The sequence below is a fragment of the Drosophila ananassae genome, chromosome XL (assembly GCF_017639315.1).
Source record: "Drosophila ananassae strain 14024-0371.13 chromosome XL, ASM1763931v2, whole genome shotgun sequence".
Taxonomy (NCBI): Eukaryota; Metazoa; Arthropoda; class Insecta; order Diptera; family Drosophilidae; genus Drosophila; species Drosophila ananassae.
In genome coordinates, this window is record NC_057931.1 from 8294906 (window position 1) to 8318064 (window position 23159).

A 23159-nucleotide genomic window follows, 5' to 3' on the forward strand; every position below is an offset into this window, starting at 1 on the left:
TCACTCGGAGGGGGGCCCGCTGTGAGCTTTTGAAAAATTTCAAACATTTCTTCAAGGGATTTGCGCAATTTTCCCTTTTTTTGCGGCGCTTTTCTCTCTCCTTTTTTTCCCTTTCGTTGTCCTGCGAGAGTCCTGTGCTTGCCATCATCATCATGTGTCTGATGGGGCTGCTTTTCCATTTTTTTTTTTCCATCTCTCCCACCATCCTTAGTCCTTAGTCCTTAAATGGTTGGCAAATAAACAGGCGAACATTTTGCATTTCCATTTCATTGCGTTTTTTGTCTTGAGATCTTACTTTTCTTTTTGTTTTTTTTTTTGTTTTTTTGCCTTCTGTCTTCTCGTTTTCATTTCCGGCTGCCATTGTCAACTCGGCGTATGATTAATGCCTCAAAGGGAGCTGGAAAAAAAAGGACATTCGAAATTTGATCTTTATTTCACGCCCCAACCCGTTTAATAAATGACATCAAAAATTAAAATACCAGCATTGGAATGTTTAAACAAAAAAAAATAAATAAAAAAAAGGTATACCTGGCAACCTAATTTAACGCCGAGCCAGAAATAACTCAATTAGTACCAGTGCTACCCCTTTTTTTCTTTGCTTTCCAATGTAAAAAAAATAGCAGAATTACATAAAAAGGTAACACGGATCCATAACGTTGTTAGTGGTGACGAGGAGAAGAAGTGGTTGGAAAATGTCCTTCTGAAGTGGAAACCACTCGACTCTTATCCGAGAGCCCAAAAAAAAAAAAAAACGACACGCCTCAATGACCTTCCTCTAATGAAGAGGGGGTGGCGCGCTCTGAAAACCAAACATTTTAAATTAAATGTGCCCCGGGCTGTAGCTGGGGCAACTCTATGGAATTTTCAATAATTTAAGCCAAACAGAGTTTTCGAGTTTTTTGGAATCTTATTAGAAATGTTTTAATTAAGTTCGTGGATCAAAAAAAAGTGAGGAATTTTAACAAACAAAGAGTTGTTAGGAGGGGTTTGTAATTATTTAAATGGGGGGACTTTTTTTGGGAGATTTTTCAAGTTGGAACATGTTTAAACATGTTTCTTGAAGGTTTTTCGATTTCAAATAAGTTGGAACCTGTTTTTTGTAGAGTTTCTTCATTTTGAAACATTCTCTTTGTAGACTTTTCATGTTTGAACATTCTTATGCATGTTTCTTGTGATTTTTTAAGATTAAACAAGTTTGAAACTGTTTTTTGTAGAGATTCTTAATGTTTGGACATGTTTTTTTTGTAGATTTTTAATGTTTGAACATGTTTAATCATTATTCTTGTAGATTTTTAAGTTTAAACTCGGTTTTTTTAGAGTTTCTTCATATGGAAACAAGTTCTTTGTAGATTTTTCATGTTGGAACCTGTTTTTTGTAGAGTTTCTTCCAGTTTAAGCTTGTTTTTCATGTTGAAACACGTCTGAACTCGCTAAAAACCAACTATTACCCAAAAACACTATTATTTTTAAGAGTTATAATCTTAAAAAAGCATATTCCCGAAGCGTTTATCCCTTGATTAGTGTCCCCAGGGTATTGCCGAGTGGAAATATAACAAAATATTAAATGTCACACCCCCTACGTGCCCCCAACCACTACCCCCTATCTAATGCCTGCCTATCTGAGACTGCCATCTCTTATTTATTTTCAAATAATTTGCATTTCCATAAGCAGTTGAAGCCAAAGCCGAAGCCGAAGCCTTGGCATCAATTTCTCGGCAAGAGGGTGACACTTGTGTGTGTGTGTGTGTGTACTTGTGTCCAACCCCCACCCCCTTTGGCTTCATTTCTGCCTGCACTTTTTGATGCTGAAAAGTATGCTACGAAAAAAAATAAACTTCAAAGCCCTTGGCAATTTTCAATTAAAAACGCCTACAACTCGAGCGCCGTCTGCCGGAGAGCTTTTTTGTTCCATTTTTGTAACTGTTTTTTTTTTTTTTTGTTTTTTAGGAAAATTTCTGAGTAGGCCTTGGGGCAGCCTTAAAGTGGAGCTCCTGCCTACCAAGGCTGAAAAGATTTTTAGACACGGAATCGCACTCAGAGACCCAAAAAAAGAGCCGCCGGCAATGTGTCAAGTGCTTGGAGTTCCTGGGCGGTGTAACTTGGCCAAGTTAAGGGCTATTTGGTGTTTGAAAGTGGGATTCTGATACTAGTTTTTAGTTCCAATTCTAACAAGTTTAAACTTATTTAAACTTGTTTCTTAAAAGCTCTTTTTTTTAATCTATCTCTCTTTATCTCTTTGTAGTCACGCACATCTTTGGTGTCCAGTTCCGAGGGCGGCATCCTGGCCGAAGGCGAGACATCCAGCGAGGATGGAGATGAACATGCCGGTGGTGCATGTTTGGACGAGGATCCTGTGGAGGCGGAGGACGAGGGCGGCGAGGACGAAAGCAGTCGGGACAACTCCAGTGACAACTCACCGCCCTGCGATCTGGGACTGGTGGAGCGACTGCTCCTAACCCATCCGATGTGGTTCCTGCCGGGATTGCAGCGTTCCGGAGCCGTCCATCTGCTCCAGGGCAAGGAGGAGGGGGTGAGTGTTTTGTCCCTTTAGTGATAATTATTAATTTATTGATTTAGCTTAATGAGAGATAATTCGGGGTGACAGGAGGAGGAGGGAGGGAGGGGAGCGGTGTGGGGATAAATCAGCAAACACACATGCCACCACAATGACAACAGAGAGGTGGGGAGGTGGCCCATTTACATATACAAATTGCAATCAATTAACGACCAGTGGCCAGCCATGTCCTGCGTATCCTGCCGGCATCCTGGCTAGATTGGGGGGTAGATTCATTAATATTACGACAGGACAGGACAATGCCAAGCCCTTTTAATTGTAAATGTATAAAGATAAACAAAGAAATGTAGCCAGGACCATGGGCAGGAGCAGGACCAGGACTAGAAACAGGACTCTGCTGCGTTTGCAAATTCATTGAAATTTATCTTGCTGGAGCAGCAAATGGCAGACAAAAGCCACCAACAGAACAAGGATATGGGAGGACATGGACAGGGGCGGCCAAGGTGTTCAGGGATGAGGAACGAGCGCCAGGACACAAATGGCGACAAGAGACAAAAGCCAAGTCGGGGAAAAAAATGTCCAGGAGCTGGAGCAGAGGCTGGACCAAGGCACTTGAAGAAAATTTGGGTAAAAAAAGAAATAATAATAAAATAAAATACAAATAATACTAATAAAATAATAATAGTAATATCAATACCCGGTACTTTTAAGAAGAGAAAACTTAAAGCCGACTCTTCTTAAAGCTTCTTAAAGCTTAAAGCTCTTGAAAAGGAAAGAGAGGAAGCCCTGTCCGTCTGTCCGCTTGTCCGCTAATCTTAAACTGAATCTTAACCCCCAAAACCCACCTAATTTCCCACAGTGTAGTGGCTTTCAGTCCGACCAAGGCCCAGTCTTGACCATTTTGTGATTCAAAGCCTTTTTGCATAGACAATTGAAATTACGGGCAGTCGATGGGAGTGGGAGCTGGGAGCTGGGAGATGGAAGACCAGGGACCAGGTAATGGCCAAGAGAACAGGACCAGGAGCCAGGAATGTCCAACAAATTGTACAGATTCAATAAGGCAATAGTTCTTTAGAGAGGGGGCTAAGGACTAAGGACTAAGGAGACTAAGGAGACTGAGCCAGCAATTATCACGTCTCTGGCGCTTCGAGGGGAAACTCATTAAAGTCTCTGGCTCAGATTCTGATTCATTTGGTCTTTGAACCAAAAACTCTAAAAAATAAATGCTTAATGGTTTAAAAAATAAAAATATATATATTTTAAGCAAGTTCTATCCATTTTTTTTGCGAAAATTTTTGCAATTCCCTGCCGGCTGTGCAATTTTCAATTGTCGAACGCCTCATAACAATGGCCCATTGATTGCAACGAGCCGGGTGCCACATGCAACCTTCTTTTTCCCCATTACTTTTTCTCTTTTATTTTACACAGAAAGAAATTTTAGTATATAAGATATATAATTTTTATTTTATTTATTTTTTTAAAATAAGTATCCGCTTGTTTTTGTCCTTTTATCTCCAAAAGAAGTCCTTAAACTTACTATTACTCCTCTAAACTTGTTAAATTGCTTAATTTTAATTGTTAAAAAAGAGTTAAAAGCCTTAGAACATAAATTTTAAATACTTTTAAGAAATATAATTAAAACCCCCCCCTTTTGAAAAAAATCCTGCCAGTGTCATAGACATTCCCTGAAAGACAGAAAGTTTAGAGGCAACTTTTGCATTTCGCTGCTTTGCTGCTTGCTGCCTGAGTGCTTGCTTCCTTTTGTCAAGGATACCTTCTTCCTCTTCTTCTCCTCCATACGCCTCCATATCCTTAACAATTTTTCGTCCTTTTGCTAATTGAATGCGTCAGCGGCAGGAGTAGCAGGAGTGGCAGTAACGCGCCATTGGTGCCTCAATTAAACGGCAAATGCTATGCGAGAGAAGACTCCTTAAAACCCCATTAAGGATGCAGGACACCGCTCGACGCCATTGTTTATGCGTTTAATAAAAAAAAAAAAGCGGAGAAAGGAACTGGCATTTAATTGAAATCGAAGTTGGTTCCCCCCCTCACACAATTGAACTCGTTTCGCTCGCTTTATGTGTAAATGTTTGTAATTAAAAATCAATCAATATGGTTCTGCTATGGTCCCCCTCATGTTGCAACGTTTTGTGGCGTAACATGTGGCTGCAACAACTGGCCGGCCGGCCGGTCGACGGACCGATCCATTCCAATTGCCAGCCTGGTATTTTAATTACTCGCATCAGAACCGTAGTACTTCCGAGGGAGCTTTACATTTCTTCCTTGATTTTTATTTTTTTTTTGTGTTGCTATTGAGCTCACCCCCTCGCATCAATCATAGGGTCGCATGTGCGTATGTTTCTGATTTCCTCCTGCCTCCTGGTATGTCCTGGATATGTCCTTGTTCATATTTGCTCCCGCCCCTCGGCAAAGTGGGATTTGTTATGCCGACCACAGAATGTAATTAGCAGCAAATGTCGATGCTTGATGGACGAAAAAAGGTGGATGTTGGAACAAAAGGATAACAGCTGGTTCCTCTGTTGGATGAGAGCCAGGAACCGGAAGATCATTAGCACTTTTCCCAGCCACCTGGCCATTAAGAGATCCTTTAATTCCCCAAATTTCCAAACTGCTCTCTTTTATTCTCCTACTTTATTTAATATTTAATATTTAATAATAAATGCCATATCCTTTCTGACATTTGAAATCTCTATGACAGTTTTAATCCTTGATTTCTTTTGTTGAATATTTCAATAGAGTTTTTTGGGCAATTTGGGACACACATCCTATTGATCCTTGAACTGAAACCGAATTGAAATGCTTTGTTTTTCTTTGCTTTTTTTGCTCTTGAACTATTTTTTGGTGAAATGCTTTATTGACGCCTTGCTTTTTGGTTGCTTTTTGGCTGATTTTGATTTATGAATTCATGGAAATGAACTTGTTAAGCTGGCGCCCCAGCAATGTCCTCATCGACAGGACCTCCAAAGCGGAACACAGTTAAATTGAATTTTTTCGGTTGCGGCTTTTCGAATTTTCTCTTTAGCTTTTTGTTGTTCGGCATGTGTTTCAATGTCACCCTTTATAAGGATGATTCCCTCCTCATCCTCTCTTTATAGAGATATATATTCCTTTTTTTTGGTCTCAGCTTACATGGCAAAAAGTCAGACGTTGTACAGAAAAAAAAAAAAAGAGAAAAATAAAACACAGACAGTGGCCACATAGGCGCAGACAGTTTTTATTTATCACCCAAGCACATTGGTCTCTCCTTTCTATGGCTAGGATGTGGGGGCAGGTGGCAGGTTGCAAGTGGCAAGTGGTAGGTGGTAGGGAAAAATGGCCATCAACAACAGGCCAGCACAGAGTCAGTCAGTTAGCCAGCTGATGAGGCGATAAGGGAATGCAGACAGCCGCAGGATGGGCAGCTGCCAAAGAGGACGCTCTGTCCAGTGAGTCCTTTTGCTTTCGATGTGTCCGAAATGATATTAGCAACCACATGGCAAGCCGAGGGAACAGGAAACAGCGGGAGAGCCACAGGATATGGTATTTATTGAAGTGTTTACACGGGCATATCGACATGGCTTTAATCTGCCATCAGTTTTCCCCAAAAATCTATTAATAGCAGATACTTTTCATATCTACAAACTATTAATAATATTTTAGCTTTTAATTAACTTTATTTTTAATGCAAACATCAGTTACTGAAAGCCTCCAATGATGATATGCCCATAAAATCCATCAACTTTCAGCAGAGTGAAAACTTTTATGACAGCTTTCATTTTTCAAAAACCACCATCCTACGCTGTTGTCGCACATGGGGAGGCTCTGATGGATGCCTGGAGGCAGGAGAGTTGCCAGGATACCAACCAGAAGGCAGTATGAGTTTTGACTGCATTTTCGGCTACGATGGCAACACATTGTGCTAATGAATTATTAACAAAAATTATAATTGAAAGCCGTTTGGCAAATGAGTTTAATGCACTTTGTCGTCGGGCTTGAAATGAACTCTGGCCCCCATCTGGTCTGGTCGGGTCTGATCTGGAAGGCCCCACGTTTGGGCGCCATATTCGAAAATAACGGGAAATCAGCTTAAGGCTTAAGGGGGATGTCGGCAAAAATGGTAATTTCTGGAAAGGGCAGATACAAGGGCGCACATACAAAAGCCGATTCTTGAACTGGAAAAGGAAAGCCGCTTAGCGAGGCCAGAAGCAGGTGCGTAGAGTAAAGGGGGGTTTAGTCAGAACAATGGGGGTTGTGGCCGAGAGACTTCTATTGTTGCACTCGGCTGGCGAGGAAATTCAATTTTCTATGCAAATTCTGGCCAGGCAGCTGACCAAAATGGTAACAAGCGAAGACTTCTTCAGCTACCAACAAAAAAATACTGAATACTAAGAGTGGAAGATACTAAATACTAGAAAAGTATTAAAATTCAAAACTATTTGCACTTTTCTCTGATGAAAATTGTAAAAAAGACAGCTGTAGTCACATAAATGAATGCCAATGAAATGCAAATGACAAATTCTAGAGTCTGCTGTAGGCAGCTATCTGTCTCTTTCTAAATTTATTGCACCCTCTCTTTCTATCTATCTCTAGAAAGTATTCCCGTTTCACACTCCCAACGGCAATGGTTTCACTTTGCATTTCCCTTCCAAGGAAGGCGCTCCTCGACTCGCATTACCAATTTGAATAAAATATGAGATTTTTATTATATGGCAATGAACCCTCCTCTAAGCCCATGGCCTTTTCGTCCTGCTGTCCTTCTGTCCTGTTCCTGACTAATGACCAGCGAATAGCTAGATAATGGCGCGTCCAGTCGGGTGTCCTGCCTTGGCATAATTTCGTTATTTTTATTCAAGTAATTCCTCTACCCTCCGGCTGCTGTTGGTTTTCTGTGTTTGTATTTTTTTTTCCCACAAAAGCCGCCGACACTCATTAGGCGGCAATCCCTGCTGCCCCCAAGGGGCGTGGCAAGCGGCAGGACTCATTATGCCATTTGGTATTCGATTTCAGTTGAAATTTCCATCCGTCCCTGAAAGTAGGCAACCTTTTCTTTACATAAAATATTAGGTATACGCCAAGTGTGACAATGAGGGAGTAGGAGTGAGGTTTTCTTTTATTATTATTTTTCTTAAAAAAGCATTATGTTTTTACTTGCAATTTAAACCCCCAAATCAGATATCCTTTTCTCTCCCTAATTGAATAAAATCCCCCTGCATCCTTGATCCTTGATCCCGGCACTCAAGTACCAAAACTAATCCTGGCAATGCACAAATGCATTCTAGTGCAGTTGCCCTTTGGGTTTTGGGTTTTGTGGGGCCAGGAAAGGAGAAGACCTAGGCAGGACCTTGCCAGGACATCCCCCCTCTCAAGGATGCACTTCATTCCACACGGCTGCAGTCGGTTTCCATTCCATTATCCTGTTGTCCGAGACCATTAAGCAGTCAAGATTTGTTGTCAAGCATTTTGATGGCGTCATGATTGATAGACGGGCCTCGGAAGGAAAGAGGAGGGGTTGAAAGGACTAAAAAGGACATGAATGCAATGGAGTTGCTGCTGGGCATAACATTTGAGGCATGATTTGATGATTATAGACTAGACTTGGCGCTTGAGCGAGTCCAACTGGCAAGGACGAGTCTATTTGCGGGACGAAACTTGATTACCACAACCAGAAAGCCAGACATCCTGCAAGGACACTAAGAGAAACTAGTCTGAAAAGTGTAAAAATAGAGAAAGAAATGTAAGAATAGTGTAATATTTGTTCTCAGTGCGAGTGCCGTCACTTGGCAACGGCTGCACTTTCAAAATCGCTGGCCAAAGCTAAAGGACGAAGGATCCTGGACCAGCCAGACAGCCAGCAGCTGCGACACGTTGCGCCACCAAAAAAGGGGTGACTCTTGGCCTCAAATACCAGATTGGCGATTGAGCCGAAAATGGAAACAGAAACACACAGCAAGGATATACCGCAGGATATCCCAGAAATATCACAAATCCAAGAGTTGGAGGACACTGCGGACATTTTCGAGAAATGCAGCCCCCAAGGCACGCGGCTAGAAATGGAAACCGGAAATGTTTTCACCTTTCCCGCTCTCCTCTTCTCTCTGTTTCGAAGGGAAAATGAAAATACCGGAAATGGGTGCAAATGCGACGAATCGCTCTTATTTGGTTAACATGGTCTGTGTGTGTGTGTGGCAGGAAGAGTGTGTGTATTTTATGTTGTGTCTGATTTGCAACGCCGCAGGGAATCGAGCGTATCGCAAAGGTTGAATAATATCGCAGTTTTTTGGTAGAAAGAGTAACATTTAAGGGGGGGTAGCTATCCGGGAGGTGGCGGTGTGAAAAGGTCAGAGGGCATTCAGGGGGGTACTGGTCATTGCCATATACTGGCCATTGCGCAATAATTTACATGCAATTAAATGCAAAATAAATGCAAACAGATAAGTGATTACCAGGCAGATGATTCCAAACAAAAATACTAGTACTCCCCGCTGTAATAATTTCAAATGGAAAGTGATGGAAAGTGAAAGGGTTAGAAGGGTTTTTGGCCTTAAATTCTATTAATTAAATAATTTAAATAAATAGTATAAAAAATAGTAAACAATAGGATATAGAATAGGAAATAGATAAGAATATATTGGATATAATTGGGATATAGATAGGATAGGATATGGATAGGATATAGATAGGACACTGCTCTCTATCAAGAATGGATATATCAAGATATGGAATAGATATATAGGATAGGAGTAGATAGGATATGGATAGAATAGGATATAGTATCTTAAAGAACGTTTACTTTCAACTATACTCACAAAGTTACACTTACTGTAGCTGAAAATAGTCTATAGGATAGGATATAGTTAGGATAGACACATTGATAGAGAGGATATAGAAAGGATATAGAAAGGATATAGATAGGATATAGACAGCATATATATAGGATGTGGATAGAATCCTATCTATATGCTGAACTATGAGTTCTATTATTACTACCACTATTATTTCCATTAGTTCATCTATTAGTATACAGTTTCTTATCTATTCTTATCTTACAGTTACTATCTTTCAATAAGGTTATCTATATCTATATATCTATGTATATCTATTAGGTTTAGACTTTAAACCCACAAAAATCCTTAATTACCCTTTCCTTTAAAACAAAAATCAGAAATAACTTAAATTCCCCTTCCAAAAAACCCGTCCCAAAACCCAATATAAACGGGAAGGCATTTAAATCCCGATGCAACCAACCAGGACACGACACATCGTCCTGCGTAATTGAAAATGCAATTGGGAACAAACACGGAAATTAAACCGTTAACTGTCCTTTTGTGGTTTTTGCGGAAAAGAGAGGAAAATGGGATTGGGAAAATGGAAAATGGAAAGCCAGAAACCACAGCCAGGAGATGGGAAAAGTGCAAGTAAATTGCAATGTGTTTCGACTGATTCTCCAAATATTGGCCATCAGTGAGTCCTTAGTCGGGTCTGAAGGATTAAAAAAGTAAATATTTTTTGTAAAAATTAGCTAAAAAAACAAAAGCAGAAAGCAGAAAGCAAAGCCCTCAAAACAAAGTCAACGAACTGAGGAGAGTTTGCGAGGAAATGCATTTGTAGGCCTTCTGTTTTGGTGCCAGACGTTGGCTAAAAGCCTCCCAGAATGTCCAAAAAGGGGGTAACTCCTAAATGCAAGTGGCAGGTGGCAGAGTGGCAGGGTGGCAGGGTGGCAGAGTGAAAATGGAAATGCAAATGCCTGACGAAGAGCCATTGTGACTGGTTGCATGTTGCAGTTGCTTTGTGGCACAATGCTCTCTCTCAGTCTAGAGCTTTAAATTCCTTGAATGTCTGAGGAGTTTCTTAGTATATATCTTAGTATCCTGGTATATATCTTTATCTGATATTTGGTTAAATGAACTGCCATCAATTGCTAAGGCTGTTACGCCTCTTTATTGTTCGTTCCACAAATTAAATTTGTCAATTCGGGCCAATAAAATGCAGACGCTGAGACATTTTGGCCAAGTACAGTGTCTGACGAAAGTGTAAGACTAAGTTTCTAAGACTACAATTTTTTTAAAGAGGTTTTTGGGTCTTGAGGGTCTTGGGATCATGGGATATCTTAATAAATATAATTATTATTAATAGAAACTTTTTAGAAGCCCTATACCCTTGATAGCCACTGTCTTTGTTAAGCAATATCCAGTGTCCTTTGGCCCTTTTAGACTCACTCCTTTCTCTCGTGACTCTCCTGGTCCGTTTTCCTTCTCCGATTCCCCAAGATCTGGCCTTTCTTTTGGCCTTTTTTTTTGGTGCCTGAGCTTGTTAAGGCATTTTTACGCTCGTTTTTGGACTCTCTGTCTGTGCAAATTGCATTTCCTCGATGGTCAAGCCAAGCCAGGACAAGCAGCCACGCCCCGCCGCTTTGTGACCACCCTCTCCCTCGTCCTTGCCGCATTATTAAATCAGGATAAAATGTTAGAGACTGCCAGGGAGAGTCCTTTTCTTTGCGTTTGTTGTTGTTGTAGTAATGGAATCAAACGGACCGGCAGCTGGAAGCAGCTGAAAAGTGTGCTTTAAAAAGCAATGCAACCAAATCAAATAAAAAGTCCCGGTCTCCCCCGATTATTGAAAAATTGTACGCCACTCGCCCAGAAATCATAAACAACGCCACAGGGTGCAGCTTCCCTCAGTTGGCATTTATTGAAATCTGAAGAAGTAAAATGAAAAAAATTGTATATAATATATATATGTATATGTATTGTGGAGAGAGAAAATATAGAATGTCTATTCGAAGGACGAAAAGGAGGTGGAGTACGAGTACAAGTGCGTGTGTATATAATTGCATGCTTTTAGGGTTGCTTCTGGATACTTCTGGCTTGGAAATTGAAAAGCAAACACAACAAAGGCCAGGCCAGCGAGTCTCAGAGTCTCAGGGAATCAGAGAATCAGAGAATCGGAGAATCACTTAAGATATTCTCCCCGAAAAGCGATTTTAATTCCCCTTGAATGACTGGTGATGGACAGGTGCGGCGAGGGGAGGGATAATTTCATCGACAGGGATTAGGAAGGGAAATTATAATCAAATTGCGGTTAAGTGTTTTTAAAATGGTTTCAAAAAGTTTGAAAGTGAAGGGAAATATTTGAATAATAATAAGTGATAGAAATAAATAAAAAATAAATATTAAAAATTACGAAAATATGAAATGAATACCAGGAATGAACTTGGAAAGTGAACTCTTCAAGTGAACCTTAAGAATGAATGATTAAAAATTCATTTTGATATGAAAAGTTGAAATTTTTTATATATAATTTAAATATTAAAAACAAAAAATAAGTCATTACTCATATATTTTATCAATTTTTACTCTAAGAATGAACTTGGAAAATGAACTCAAGGAATGAATGACTAAAATTACATTTTGACATGGAAAGTTATAATTTTTGGTTAAAAAATTATAAAAATATAATAATTTAGTAGATAAAAAAGAGTATAACATTTAAATTAAATATTTTAAATAAAAAATAACTCATAACTCATCTATTTTAGAAAGTTTGACTCTAAGAATGAACTTGGAAAATGAACTCTTCAAATGAACTCAAAGAAGGAATGACTAAGAACATGTTTTCATAAGAAAATTATAATTCTTGGCTTAAAAATGACTAATTTATAATAATTTACTAGCTAAAAACAAACAAAAATTATAAATAAAATATAAAATAAATAATTTAAAACAAAAATAACTCATAACTCATCTCATAAAGAAATACTTCCCCTTCTTTGATTTCTGGCGCGTGACTTTAAGTGAAATGCTCATTATGAAAAGTTTTCACAGGCGATTAGCAAACGGGAGACGGCCATGGTCTTGGCCAGATCCTTGACCAGGTCTGGAAGCCTCCCCTCTCCCCCTCCCCTCCCCCTTTCCAGCACTTTCTCTGGTCGATTTAACGCCGCGATTTGTCGCAGCGTCTGCAAAGTTTTTCCCTTCCAACAAAAAAAAAAAAAAAAGTGGCAAGTGGCAGGAGGAAAAATAAGAGCCAGAAAGAAAAGTCATTGTTGCAGCAGGAGTAGGGGATGGGGCAGGGGATGGGGGTGGTATTATGGTAAAATAGGGACGATTTATCATCCATAAGTGGGAATTTATGGGCGAATTGTGAACGCAACATTTAACGCTCAGTGGCGGGAAAAGGACTCACTTAAGGACACCCACTCCCCCCGGGCAAGAGATAACAACTTTTCATAATTTAAATAGCAAGACAAATCTTTAAAAAATATTAAATAAATAATATCCTTTTCTCTTATATCCTTGCAGACCTTCATAGTTCGCGGCTCCAGCCAGCCAAATACTATGGCAGTTTCCGTTAGATTGCCCCAGGATACAGGTCCTTACATCGAACACTATCTGATCCAGTCGCACGACAATGTCCTGAGCCTGGAGAGCTCCCGGTTCACCTTCGGATCGATACCCTCCCTGATCGCCCACTACGCCCAGTGCTGCGACGAGCTGCCGGTCCAGTTGATGTTGCCGCGAGTCCTGCGAGAGGCCAACAACCGGAAGAAGCTGTCCTCGCTGGCCCTCCTCGGCCAGGAGTTCTGGAGCTATGCCAGCAGCCCGGCCCTGCTTGGTCCGCCCACCACGCCGGCCGGCGATCGTCCTGGGAAGCAGGATCACCATCAGAAGCAGCTGCTGGACGCCAAGTCGCCGCTATCCCTGACAGAGACCAGTGGCCTGGGCACGGCCACCTTCTTCAGCGATGTCCTGTCCAAGCCGCCGCCATCGGGAGCTCCACCGCTGCCGGGTGGCGCCAGTAGCCTGTTCAGTCCCACGGGCAGTGGTCCGCTCCTGGGCTTCTTCAGCCAGGCGGGCACACCCTCGGACACCACCAACTCCAGTCTCAGCTCCTTCACCACCAGTGGCGGCCAGCACTTGCAGCTCCTCAGTCCCAATTCCATCGATTCCGTTATCCTGACCATGTCCCCGGTGGACAATCCGGTCCACTACTTGCCAGGATGCTCGGCCACCACTCCGTTGTGTCCTCCAGCTGGCTCGAATGTGGATCAGCAGCAGCTGAGCACCTTCAAGGTGGTGCAGAGCAGCACGGATCAGGTGGTGGAGCAAGTGCGTCCGCAGCGGCCCAAGCCACCAAACACACTAAACCTGAAGCCAGCGGCGCCACCAGCACCGCCGGTAAGGTGGTCCAAGCCCCACTCCCCGGACCAGAGTGGCGGCAACTTCACGGTCACCACCACGGTGACCTTTTCGATGGAGAACGGAGGAGGCTCCGGCGGGGCAGGAGCACAAGGCAATGCGGCGAATGGAAAGTTCATAGAGGTCACCACCCCGGCCACCAGTAATCCCTTCAATGCCCTGCTCAATGGACCCGGTTCCACGTTCCAGACCTTCGCCAAGCGACTGTCGCCGGAGGGCGAGTGCAAGGACACCCTCTCCTCGCAGGGCTCCTCCTCGAACGATGGCCGCTGGCCGGTGGCCGGTTCCCGCAAGGTCCTCGCCTCACCCCTCACCCCCCTCAGCAGTACCGCCAGCAGCACCGCCAGCACGAGCGGCGGCAAGTCCCGCAAGTCCCGGGCCGGCAAGGAGTCGCATCACTACAAGGAGTCCGACATCCTGGAGAGTCCTCCGCCGCAGTACTGCGCCAGTGCTCTGAGCGACAAGATCAGCGACTACGAGGACGTCTGGTCACATGATCCCAGCGACCGGGCCAGTCTCCTGACCAGCTTCCGGCCCGCTCTGGACACCTTGGGGGGCGTGGTCAACCGGAGACCGGATCTCCTGGCCGAGACACGTAAGTGGAGTGCCGACTTGAAGCCTTTATCCTTCAGTAATATCCTTCTCCTTGCAGCAAGCACCCCCACAGCGGCGCCCCTGCCCCATCTGACGCCCTGCGAGGAGGAATCTCCGCCAGCCACTGCCCAGCTGATGCAGTTCTCCGGCGATGCTCTGCCCCGGTCCCGAGCCGGCCTCTTGCTGCCAAATCTCAACATAGCAGCTCCCTCGCCAGCAGGAGCAGGAGGAGGAGCTCCCGCTCCCAGTCCAGCCATGAGCCAATCCCTGACAGCGGCCGAGGACGACGGTGGCGATATCACGCCCACAGCGGATGAGGGAGCCGGCAGGAGCAAGCAGGGCAGTCCCTTCTACGCCGAGCCGGCGGATGCACTGCGTCAGGCGGGCCTGACGAGTGGCGCCACCGCCATACTGCGCCGCCAGCACCGCAACCAGATGCTGCACGCCAGCCAGCGGCACTCGGAGCCCCTGAAGGCGGCCAGCGGCTACGGGCCGAGCAGCGGGAACGGAGCTCTGCTCCAGCCCAGCGAGCTGGAGAAGCTGGCCGGCAGCCTGGACGAGCTGAAGCCCAAGCCCAAGGTGCTGCCGCAGACACAGCCGCAACAGCCGACGAAGCGGGCCCGGAACCGGATCGATCACTGGCAGCTGGACAGCAGCTGGGAGTTCATGGCCAAGCAGGACACTGGGAGCTCCAATGGAGTCGGTGACTACGACGACGCCACCATCATCGACTGGCAGGAGAAGGAGAACTCGCTGGGCAGGGATCAGGGAGCGGGCAAGAAGCGACCGCCGCTGACCGTCCACCAGATCATTGCCAAGCGACTGCCGGATCTGAATCTGCCGGAGCTGGTGAGGTGCTCCACGCCGCCACAAGGTAGTAGCAGCACGGCTGCTCCGCTCCAGCCCTTGCAGCTGATGGGGCAGGAGAAGCAGCCGGGCTGCGACGGTGGCAGCCAGAAGTCATTCCAGAGCCAGAACGGCTGCCGGCTCTCCTCCTACGACAACGTCTTCTGCCAGAACTCCTTCGGGGGCATCGACTCGGCCCAGTCGGACGATGGCACCATTTTCTCGGAGCCCTGGGACTCCTCCCAGTGGGACACCTTCCTGCCACACGATGGTGAGTATGTCGGGAGTCTCCAAGAAGCTTTTAATCTTCAGTTTGGAATGTCTAGATGCCACCATCAACTCGGACACCATCCATCTGTCCAAATGCCGGCCCGCTCTCTCCGAGGACGACACGATAGTCGAGGAACTGCAAAGCACCAAAGACGGCAGCAACGGTAGTAGCTGCAACCAGGACACCCTGAAGGCCAACAGGAACGGTGCCGGACACCATCACCAGAACGGCAACAGCAACAGCAAGGCCAACAGTCGACCCAAGGTGGCCACCATTCTGCGCAATCCCAGTATGCGGGATCGTGAAGTGTTATGTAAGTATCTCTTGGGTAGTCTTTAATCGGGGGGATTATACGTAAGATACTTGTTGGGATCTATTTTATTACTGTAGTTATACCTGGTACTTGTAGATCCTTAAGAGTATCTATAGAAGCCTTCTGTAATACCCTTTTATGGAAAAGTATTCATACCCGGTACCTATAGAGGTTATAACTAGGGATCTAGCATCTACTAGACTATCAGATCTAGTCTCTAGTTATGTCTCTGATCTTCTATATGGAAGTAAATACTATATAGTATTAGTAGTAATACAAAGATATAGATCTAAAGATATAGAACTCATACCCGGTACTTATAGAGGATATATGTAACTAGGGATCTACCATCATCAGCCTAGCAGATCTAGTCCCTAGTTGTATCTCTGTTCTTCAGGTCTGCTATTTGGAAGTAAATACTATATATTATTAGTAGTAATACCTGAAACTTGCAAAGGATATAGCAAAGATATAGATCTAAGGATATAGAACTCCCCATCTCTCATCAGAAAGAACTACTATCTCCCCCAGCACTTGACTTAGTGTCTCGTGAGCCTGTAAAGTGGAGTAAAGACTCTACGTAGATTACAATTCCTGAAGTGATACCGATTCCTATTCCGATTCCGATTCTGATCAGCAATCAGTTGTTATTGTTGCATCATCATCATCATCCTGATCACCATCATGGCCATCTCAAGCCAAGCAAAACAAAATCACGAGCAGCTGATAGTGTCTTATATGGAATAGACTATATAGACTATGGAGAGGAGAATCAGTAAGTCGGCATCGTCATCGATTCAGTAAACATAAAATAATGGAAATAAAATGAAAACATTGTCAGGGGGAGCTCAGTATAAATAAAGCGAAAAAAAAAACACAAGGGACAAGAAATGGGTCATCATAATTACTCATGACAGGGGGTCTGGGAAGTACAAATAGGGGATCTATCAAGAACATGAGAAGCTAATTCTACATGGCACTGGGTGTTGTCAGTTGATATCCATTTCGAAGTGCATTGAGTTGTAATATTGATAAAATATTTTAACATTTTAATATTGTTTATTGTAATATTGAAAAAATTTAAGACCTACAATGGGAATTTTATTTTCTCTAGGTAGAGTTGGGACTTTTTTCAAGGGGATTTCTTAAACAAAGACTTGTAATATTTTATACAAAATTTTTGAAAAAACAAAGTAACTTTGAAATAACATACTTTTTAAACACAAAAAAATAAAAAAAAGAAACAATTTTAAAGGAATCGAACTCTTGACTTCAAAAACTGTAAGATAACCGTTACTAAGAACCGTTAGAACTCACAGTTTGTGCTTGAAACATAATATTTAAACTATAAATTATAATTTTTAAGTTAATTTAATAACTATTTTTAAGATTCTAAACCTCAAATTTGATTTTAAAATTGAAATTTCATGAAAATTTCTTTAAAAGTCAGTCTCCTATCGACTCTAACCTCAAAATCTGACACTCTTCTTCTTTATCGACCTCTGCCTTCCTGATCACTTCTTGTTCTTCCTCCCTTGGGGGCTATCGTAGTCCAGTTATAACTGGTTTATAGCGATTTCTAGTGGCCGCGGCAAAAGTCGCACTCGCGATAGGCTGCCACATCTGCAACTGCTACTGCTGCTGCTGCTGCTGCTGCGGCGGCGGCTTCAGCTTCAGACTACAAAGTCTTGCCGAAATGTTATCTTGTGGCGCGCAACTTCTTCGAACCGAACCCAAATCGGTTGGATATCGCCACCGACCATAACTGCGAGCGACTTTAATCGCTTGCCAATTCCGCTGCCTAGCGATTTCTGCAGCGCAGTCGGCCACCATCTTTGATAGTAACGGTACTCCATTGGCAGAGAGAAAGCCAGCCCCAAAGAGAGAGTGTAAGTGTGTGATCTGCAAGAGAGAGTGTCGAGAGAGAGAGAGAGAAACTGCACTTTGGAATGTAAACCGCGAGGCGATGCGACGACAGCGGTTTTATCAGCCAACGCGATTTTTACCGCGCGGAGTTAGAGAGACTCTGAATGGGATGCGTAATTAATATATTTATATATATATTTGTTGGTGTTTGTATTTGCGGAATGGAATGTCTCGGATCTCGACCTAGACAGAGTCTATTTTTGGGTCAGTGTAAGCAAAGACAAACAAATGACAACAAAGGTTCCTATCCAGATAGCCAGCCAGTCAGCTAGCCATTTGATGCGTTTTAAAACGCACTCGCACTCGAAACAGCAGGCATCTTTCAATCATCAATTTCATCTCATTTTGGTCCACCCCAATTCACACGTGCCACTTTTTTTCTCTATTTTTTTTTCTTAATTTTATTTCAATTGTTTGCTTAATTGTTTGCGTTGTAAAAGTTAATGAGACAACCCACTTGGTTACTTGATAAGCGACCTGGGAATAGAAAATCGCCTCTGAAACCCACCTGATATCTCCAGGTACTACTCTAATATCTATTATATATAATCCACTTGAAAGGGTTCACTGCACTTTCTCTCAGAAGAGAACTGTCAAGGTTAACCCGAATGAGGAACTAGGAAGATCTATCTATTTTCCAATGTCCCATGGCTCTGTAACCCTCAACCCTAACCTGAAAACCTCCATTTATAACACTCGGACGGATGAACGGATGGACGGAATGGAGGCTTTTCCAAATTGCGCATCAGATCAGTTCAGATCAGATCCAAGTCCCAGGCCATAACACAACTAGCTGATGCAATCGGCTTCTGTCATTGCATATTTTAACTGGCAAACTGGCATAGAAGGAGTCTCCGGATGGACTGGACTGGACTGGCACTCTCCTCCTCCGGCTAGCCAGCCAGTCTATGTGTCTATGTTGATAAGCCCAAGTAAGTCCCAAGTAGACAGCCAGTAGATAGAAGTGGATTAGAAATGCAGAACCGGAGGGAATGAACTGGTTACTAGATGCTACGTAGTCTACAGTAGTCACTGACAGATGGTTCTAGGAGTTACTTGATAGTATATTAGAATATTATGATACTATTTCTTATAAAGATAATAGTTCCAGAGATCGCATAGTTCTTATAGAAGTTATAGAACTCTTTTAAAGACCTCCTTAAGTAATTTTACTTGATATATTAGAGTATTATGGTACTATTTCTTATCAAGATAATAGTTTAATAGTTTCAGAGAGAGGGAAAGAGAAGTATGTGTAAAGTACCGGGTATCGTTTAGTTTCTATACAAGTTTTAGAACTCTTTTAAAGACCTTTAAGACCTCCTTGGATAATTTTACTTGATATATTAGAATATTATAATACCATTTCTTATAAAAATGATAGTATAGTTTCAGAAAAGTACCGGGTATCATACATATAGTTTCTATAGAAGTTAAAGAACTCTTTTTGAAGACTTTCTCCCAAGATAAACTATAAAGATAAGACTAATCTTTTTAGAACAATAATCTTTGTAGAAAGATATCTATTACTGATCGGAATAGCTTTTAGAATATCTGAGAAAACCCCTGCTTATAGAGTCTATATGGTAGTCCCTAAGACTTTCCTAAAAACCCAACAATCTCAGAAAATCCATACATATTACTTCCCAACTCTGAGTTATATCTTGAATCTAAAAGCCCAAACTGTTTGTAAACATTGGTTTTTTTTGTGTTATTGGCCAGAAGGACATCTGTTTCTCTAATAACACCCACTACTACCCACTACCTATTAATAATACTAATGCCTAATCTACTGAGCCGCAAACACTCATTGGTTTCTACACTTGTTGGTTCGAAAAGAACCTCCGATTGATGAATCATCCTGGCTAGGGGGTGGTACCTGGACTTTGGGCAGGTATTTTTGCGGTTCTTCGATTTGCGCAACTGTACCTGAGAGCCGGAAATTCCCCGAAAAGGACATTCTACCTGGGATATTTGTCTCTTTTTCGGCCTGTGATTAGTGGGAGTTGGGAGTTAGGGAGTGGATGGGATGGCCTGGGAGGTCATCCGCAGGCAAATGAGGTCGCCCGGCGGCGGGTTGACACATTTTGTGGCAGCGGCAATTGTCGCTGCTATCTTTGTTTCGCTCCCAGTGCTGCCAGCGTCGACTGCGACAGCGGCGGAGGCAGAGGCAGAGGCAGCGACAGAGGCTGAGGCAGCTGCGACTTATAAACTAATGCATATGAAGTCCAGAATTAGTTTTGCATTGGCCGCGTTTAGAGAAGCAACTGACGCCAAGTGACAAAAAATCTGAAAAAATATCTGTGAGATAATCGAAAGAGAGAGAGAGTCTCAGCTAGAGAGAGAGAGAGCGAGCGAGCGAGAGAGAGAGATTCCCTAGAGAAGCCGCCATTGCGATATCAAGCATCCGCCGCGTGTGCCGATGAGAAACTTGCGTTTTCGCCAATTCGTATTAGCTGGAAAAAATCGCTACAGGATCTACCATGAGCTGGTTCAGAAAATCGTCGCCTGCACTGTCCGGGAACCGCCCGCACTCCTCGCCGCCGTCTCTACCCTGCCAGGATCTTACCAAGTCACTGAGCAGCCTGGACGAACGGCGTATTGAACGATTGGAGCCCGAGGAGTTCTTTCACGATCCGGACCATGTCCGGCACTACAAGGAGGAGGCCCAGTTTCTGAGCATCATGTCCGAGTGGGAGATCATTGAGCATCCGCCGCAGACCAATTACTTCTCGGCGGACTTTGAGGAGGAGCTGCTCCAGCAGAGGACACAGCTACCCATGGATTCTCGAGAGGAGCTGGCCGGCAAGGAGGACCCTCCTCCAGTGGGGAAGAGCAAGCCCAAGGAGCGACGCAAACGAAAGTTCTTGGAGCTGCTCTTCGTGGATAATATCCAGACGGGGATCGCCCTGCCCCCGGAAACGGGCACACTGACTCCACCACCCTCACCCACCGCCGCTGTGGTCTGCAAGAAGTCCCGGAAGTCCCCGACCAGCAGCCTGTCCAGCCTCCAAAGTGCACCTGCCGTGCCGCACCCCACCTGCCCCCAGCAGGTCCTCAAAGACTGCCGCATCAACCGGAAACAACTGAAGACTGAAGCCCTGGCCAGCTCCATAATGGGAGCGATTGGGAAGTGTCCGGCTGGCGAGGATTATCACGGCATAGCACTAGCCAACGGATCCAGCGAGCGGGATCAGTGCCATCCTGGTGAGCAGAACACCTGTGATCACTACGACATCAAACAGTTCTTTCACCTGGACGAACAGGGCAACATCCTGCTGAACATGGGGCACATTGTGGAGTGCCGGGCGAGGGGACTGTGCCTCCAGGCCCAGTCCCGGCGTCTCTATCGACGCTATCGACGTGGCTGTGAGTGCGCCGACGAGGACTACTGCCGGCGGAGAGGCTGTTGCTATGTCCTGCGCCGACTCCTTCGCTTGTTGTGTGAATTATTAGCTGGTAAGGATTAGGAATGGGTTTCCCCCAAGGGAGGGTAGTCCTTTAAAGAGGGTTCTGGGATGTATAGGTTCTAGAATATTCTTCCAATAATCCAACTGATAACTAATCTCTATCCTTTGTGTCTTCCAGGTCACCCCCGCAACAAGATGAACATCCAGAGCACCGGACCCGGCGACTCCCTGCGCGCCTACACCCTCCAACTGGCCCAGGACCAGAGCTCCACCTTCGCCCGCAACATCGAGAACTTCATCTGCTGCACGAAGGAGTCGCGGGAGGCGGCGCCCCAGGTGGTGATGCGCAACATGCGCCAGTTCATGAGCGGCATGAAGAACTACCTGGTGAAGCACGGCGAGGGCAAATTCCATGCCGAACTCGAGTCGGCCAGGTCGAGGCTGAAGGCCGACGAGTTCCTCAACCTGGACGCCATGCTGGAGACGGTGATGCATCAGCTTGTGGTGCTGCCGCTGAGGGAGCATCTCTACGGCATCTTTGTGGATCATTATCAGCGCAGTGGCGCCATCCAGCTGCTGGCCCAGAAGGTCAAGTATGCCAGCGAACGGGAGACGGCCGTCTTCGGCATCCGGCCGACAGTGACGCCGCCATCACAGGCCGCCCTCCGGATCATTGCCAATCTGTTGTTGCGCCTCCAGGAGGCCGAACTGCCGCTGGACAAGCTGGAGCTCTTCCTGTGCATCATCTCGACGGTGTTCGATGCCACAGGATGTCCTCGCGGCCAGCAGCTGGGCGCCGATGACTTCCTGCCCGTGCTGGTCTATGTGGTGGCCAAGTGCGGATTCGTGGGGGCCGAGATCGAGGCGGAGTTCATGTGGGGCCTGCTCCAGCCGACGCTGCTTAATGGAGAGCCGGGCTACTACCTCACCGCCCTCTGCAGCGCCGTTCATGTCCTGAAGAACTTCAAGGAGCTGGAGGCGGAGAGCGGCAGCGGATCCCTGGACGTAAGTACCGTCCTTTAGAAGGGTTTCCTTTCACTTTTGACGCCTCTGATTGAAAGTTTTTAAATCTTAATAATTATAGCTATAATCTTAAAATATTTCTGCAAATTAAAAATAAAAGAACATTGATTATAAAAAATATTTTTAACTGAAAGAAAAGTGAAAGTGAATCTTTATTTCCAAGGAATCTCAACTAATTGTAGTATCCTTTTTTTTTGCAGTGGCGTTCCAGCTGCCTGCCCGCCTGCTCCAGTGTCCTGCGCGTCATCATCCCGGACGAATGCAACGGCTCCCTGCAGACCCGGACACTGCCGGTTAGGCCGCACACCACCACCAGGGAGGTGTGCCGGATAATTGCCCACAAGGCTCGGATCACCAATCCCCAGGACTATGCCCTCTTCAAGCTGGTCGACGGCGAGGAGACGCTGCTAACGGATGCGGAGTGTCCGCAGGATGCCCGACTGGCGGCCAGGGGGAAGCATTGTATGTTGGCCTACAAGAGGATCGATGCGAAGATAGCCTGGCCCACTGCCCATCCGGCAGGACACTAGAATCCTTTGCCGAGCGCCCCTCTCTTTATAACCCTGTCCTGCCCTGCCCCGCCCTTCTTGCTCACTAACCAAGCATATTTGATTAATAATTTATTATTATTACATTAAAATATACTTAGTAGCCTGTAAGTAAAGCTAATTAACGCTAATTAGAAAACATCTAATGTGTACTAAAACATCAGTATTGAGTTAAGCGAAGTTTTTTTTTTTAATGTGTCTGGGTCGATGGTACCCCCCTTTTTTGGCTAATAAATATACTATGCGAATAATACATATAAACACACATATATACGATATAAATATATAAACAATTAGTGAGTAGAGTTGCAAAAAAAAAATGCACAAAAAAAATATAACTTTGGAGGGGGGAGAGTCATCAGAACGAATCTATAATCTATTCTAAAAAAAAAATAAAAATATATATATATATATATTATATGTATGCACATTGTGTGCCACCCTGGAGACCAAAATCACAGTTCAACAATCACTACAACAATCAATCAATCATTCTATCAATCAAGCAAGCGGTCGGA

The 23159-nt window shown here is 44.3% G+C and overlaps 1 protein-coding gene across 11 annotated transcripts in view; it reads left to right on the forward strand.

Moving 5' to 3' along the window:
• Nucleotides 1-22906, forward strand: part of LOC6502309 (protein sprint) — a 96972-nt gene extending 74066 nt beyond the window's left edge. For 9 of the 11 annotated variants that reach the window (XM_014904521.3, XM_044717163.1, XM_014904522.3 and 6 more), the window contains 6 exons: nt 2243-2530; nt 12814-14305; nt 14363-15421; nt 15477-15734; nt 21249-22075; nt 22294-22906. In XM_014904521.3, the coding sequence (XP_014760007.1) occupies nt 2243-2530; nt 12814-14305; nt 14363-15421; nt 15477-15734; nt 21249-22075; nt 22294-22623 (4254 nt within the window). In that variant the 3' untranslated portion in view covers nt 22624-22906. Of the gene's footprint in view, nt 1-2242; nt 2531-12813; nt 14306-14362; nt 15422-15476; nt 15735-19878; nt 21120-21248; nt 22076-22293 lie in introns of those variants that run through there. The other 2 variants (XM_032453521.2, XM_014904523.3) reach the window with 2 other exon arrangements.
• Nucleotides 22907-23159: the final 253 nt, after the last annotated feature.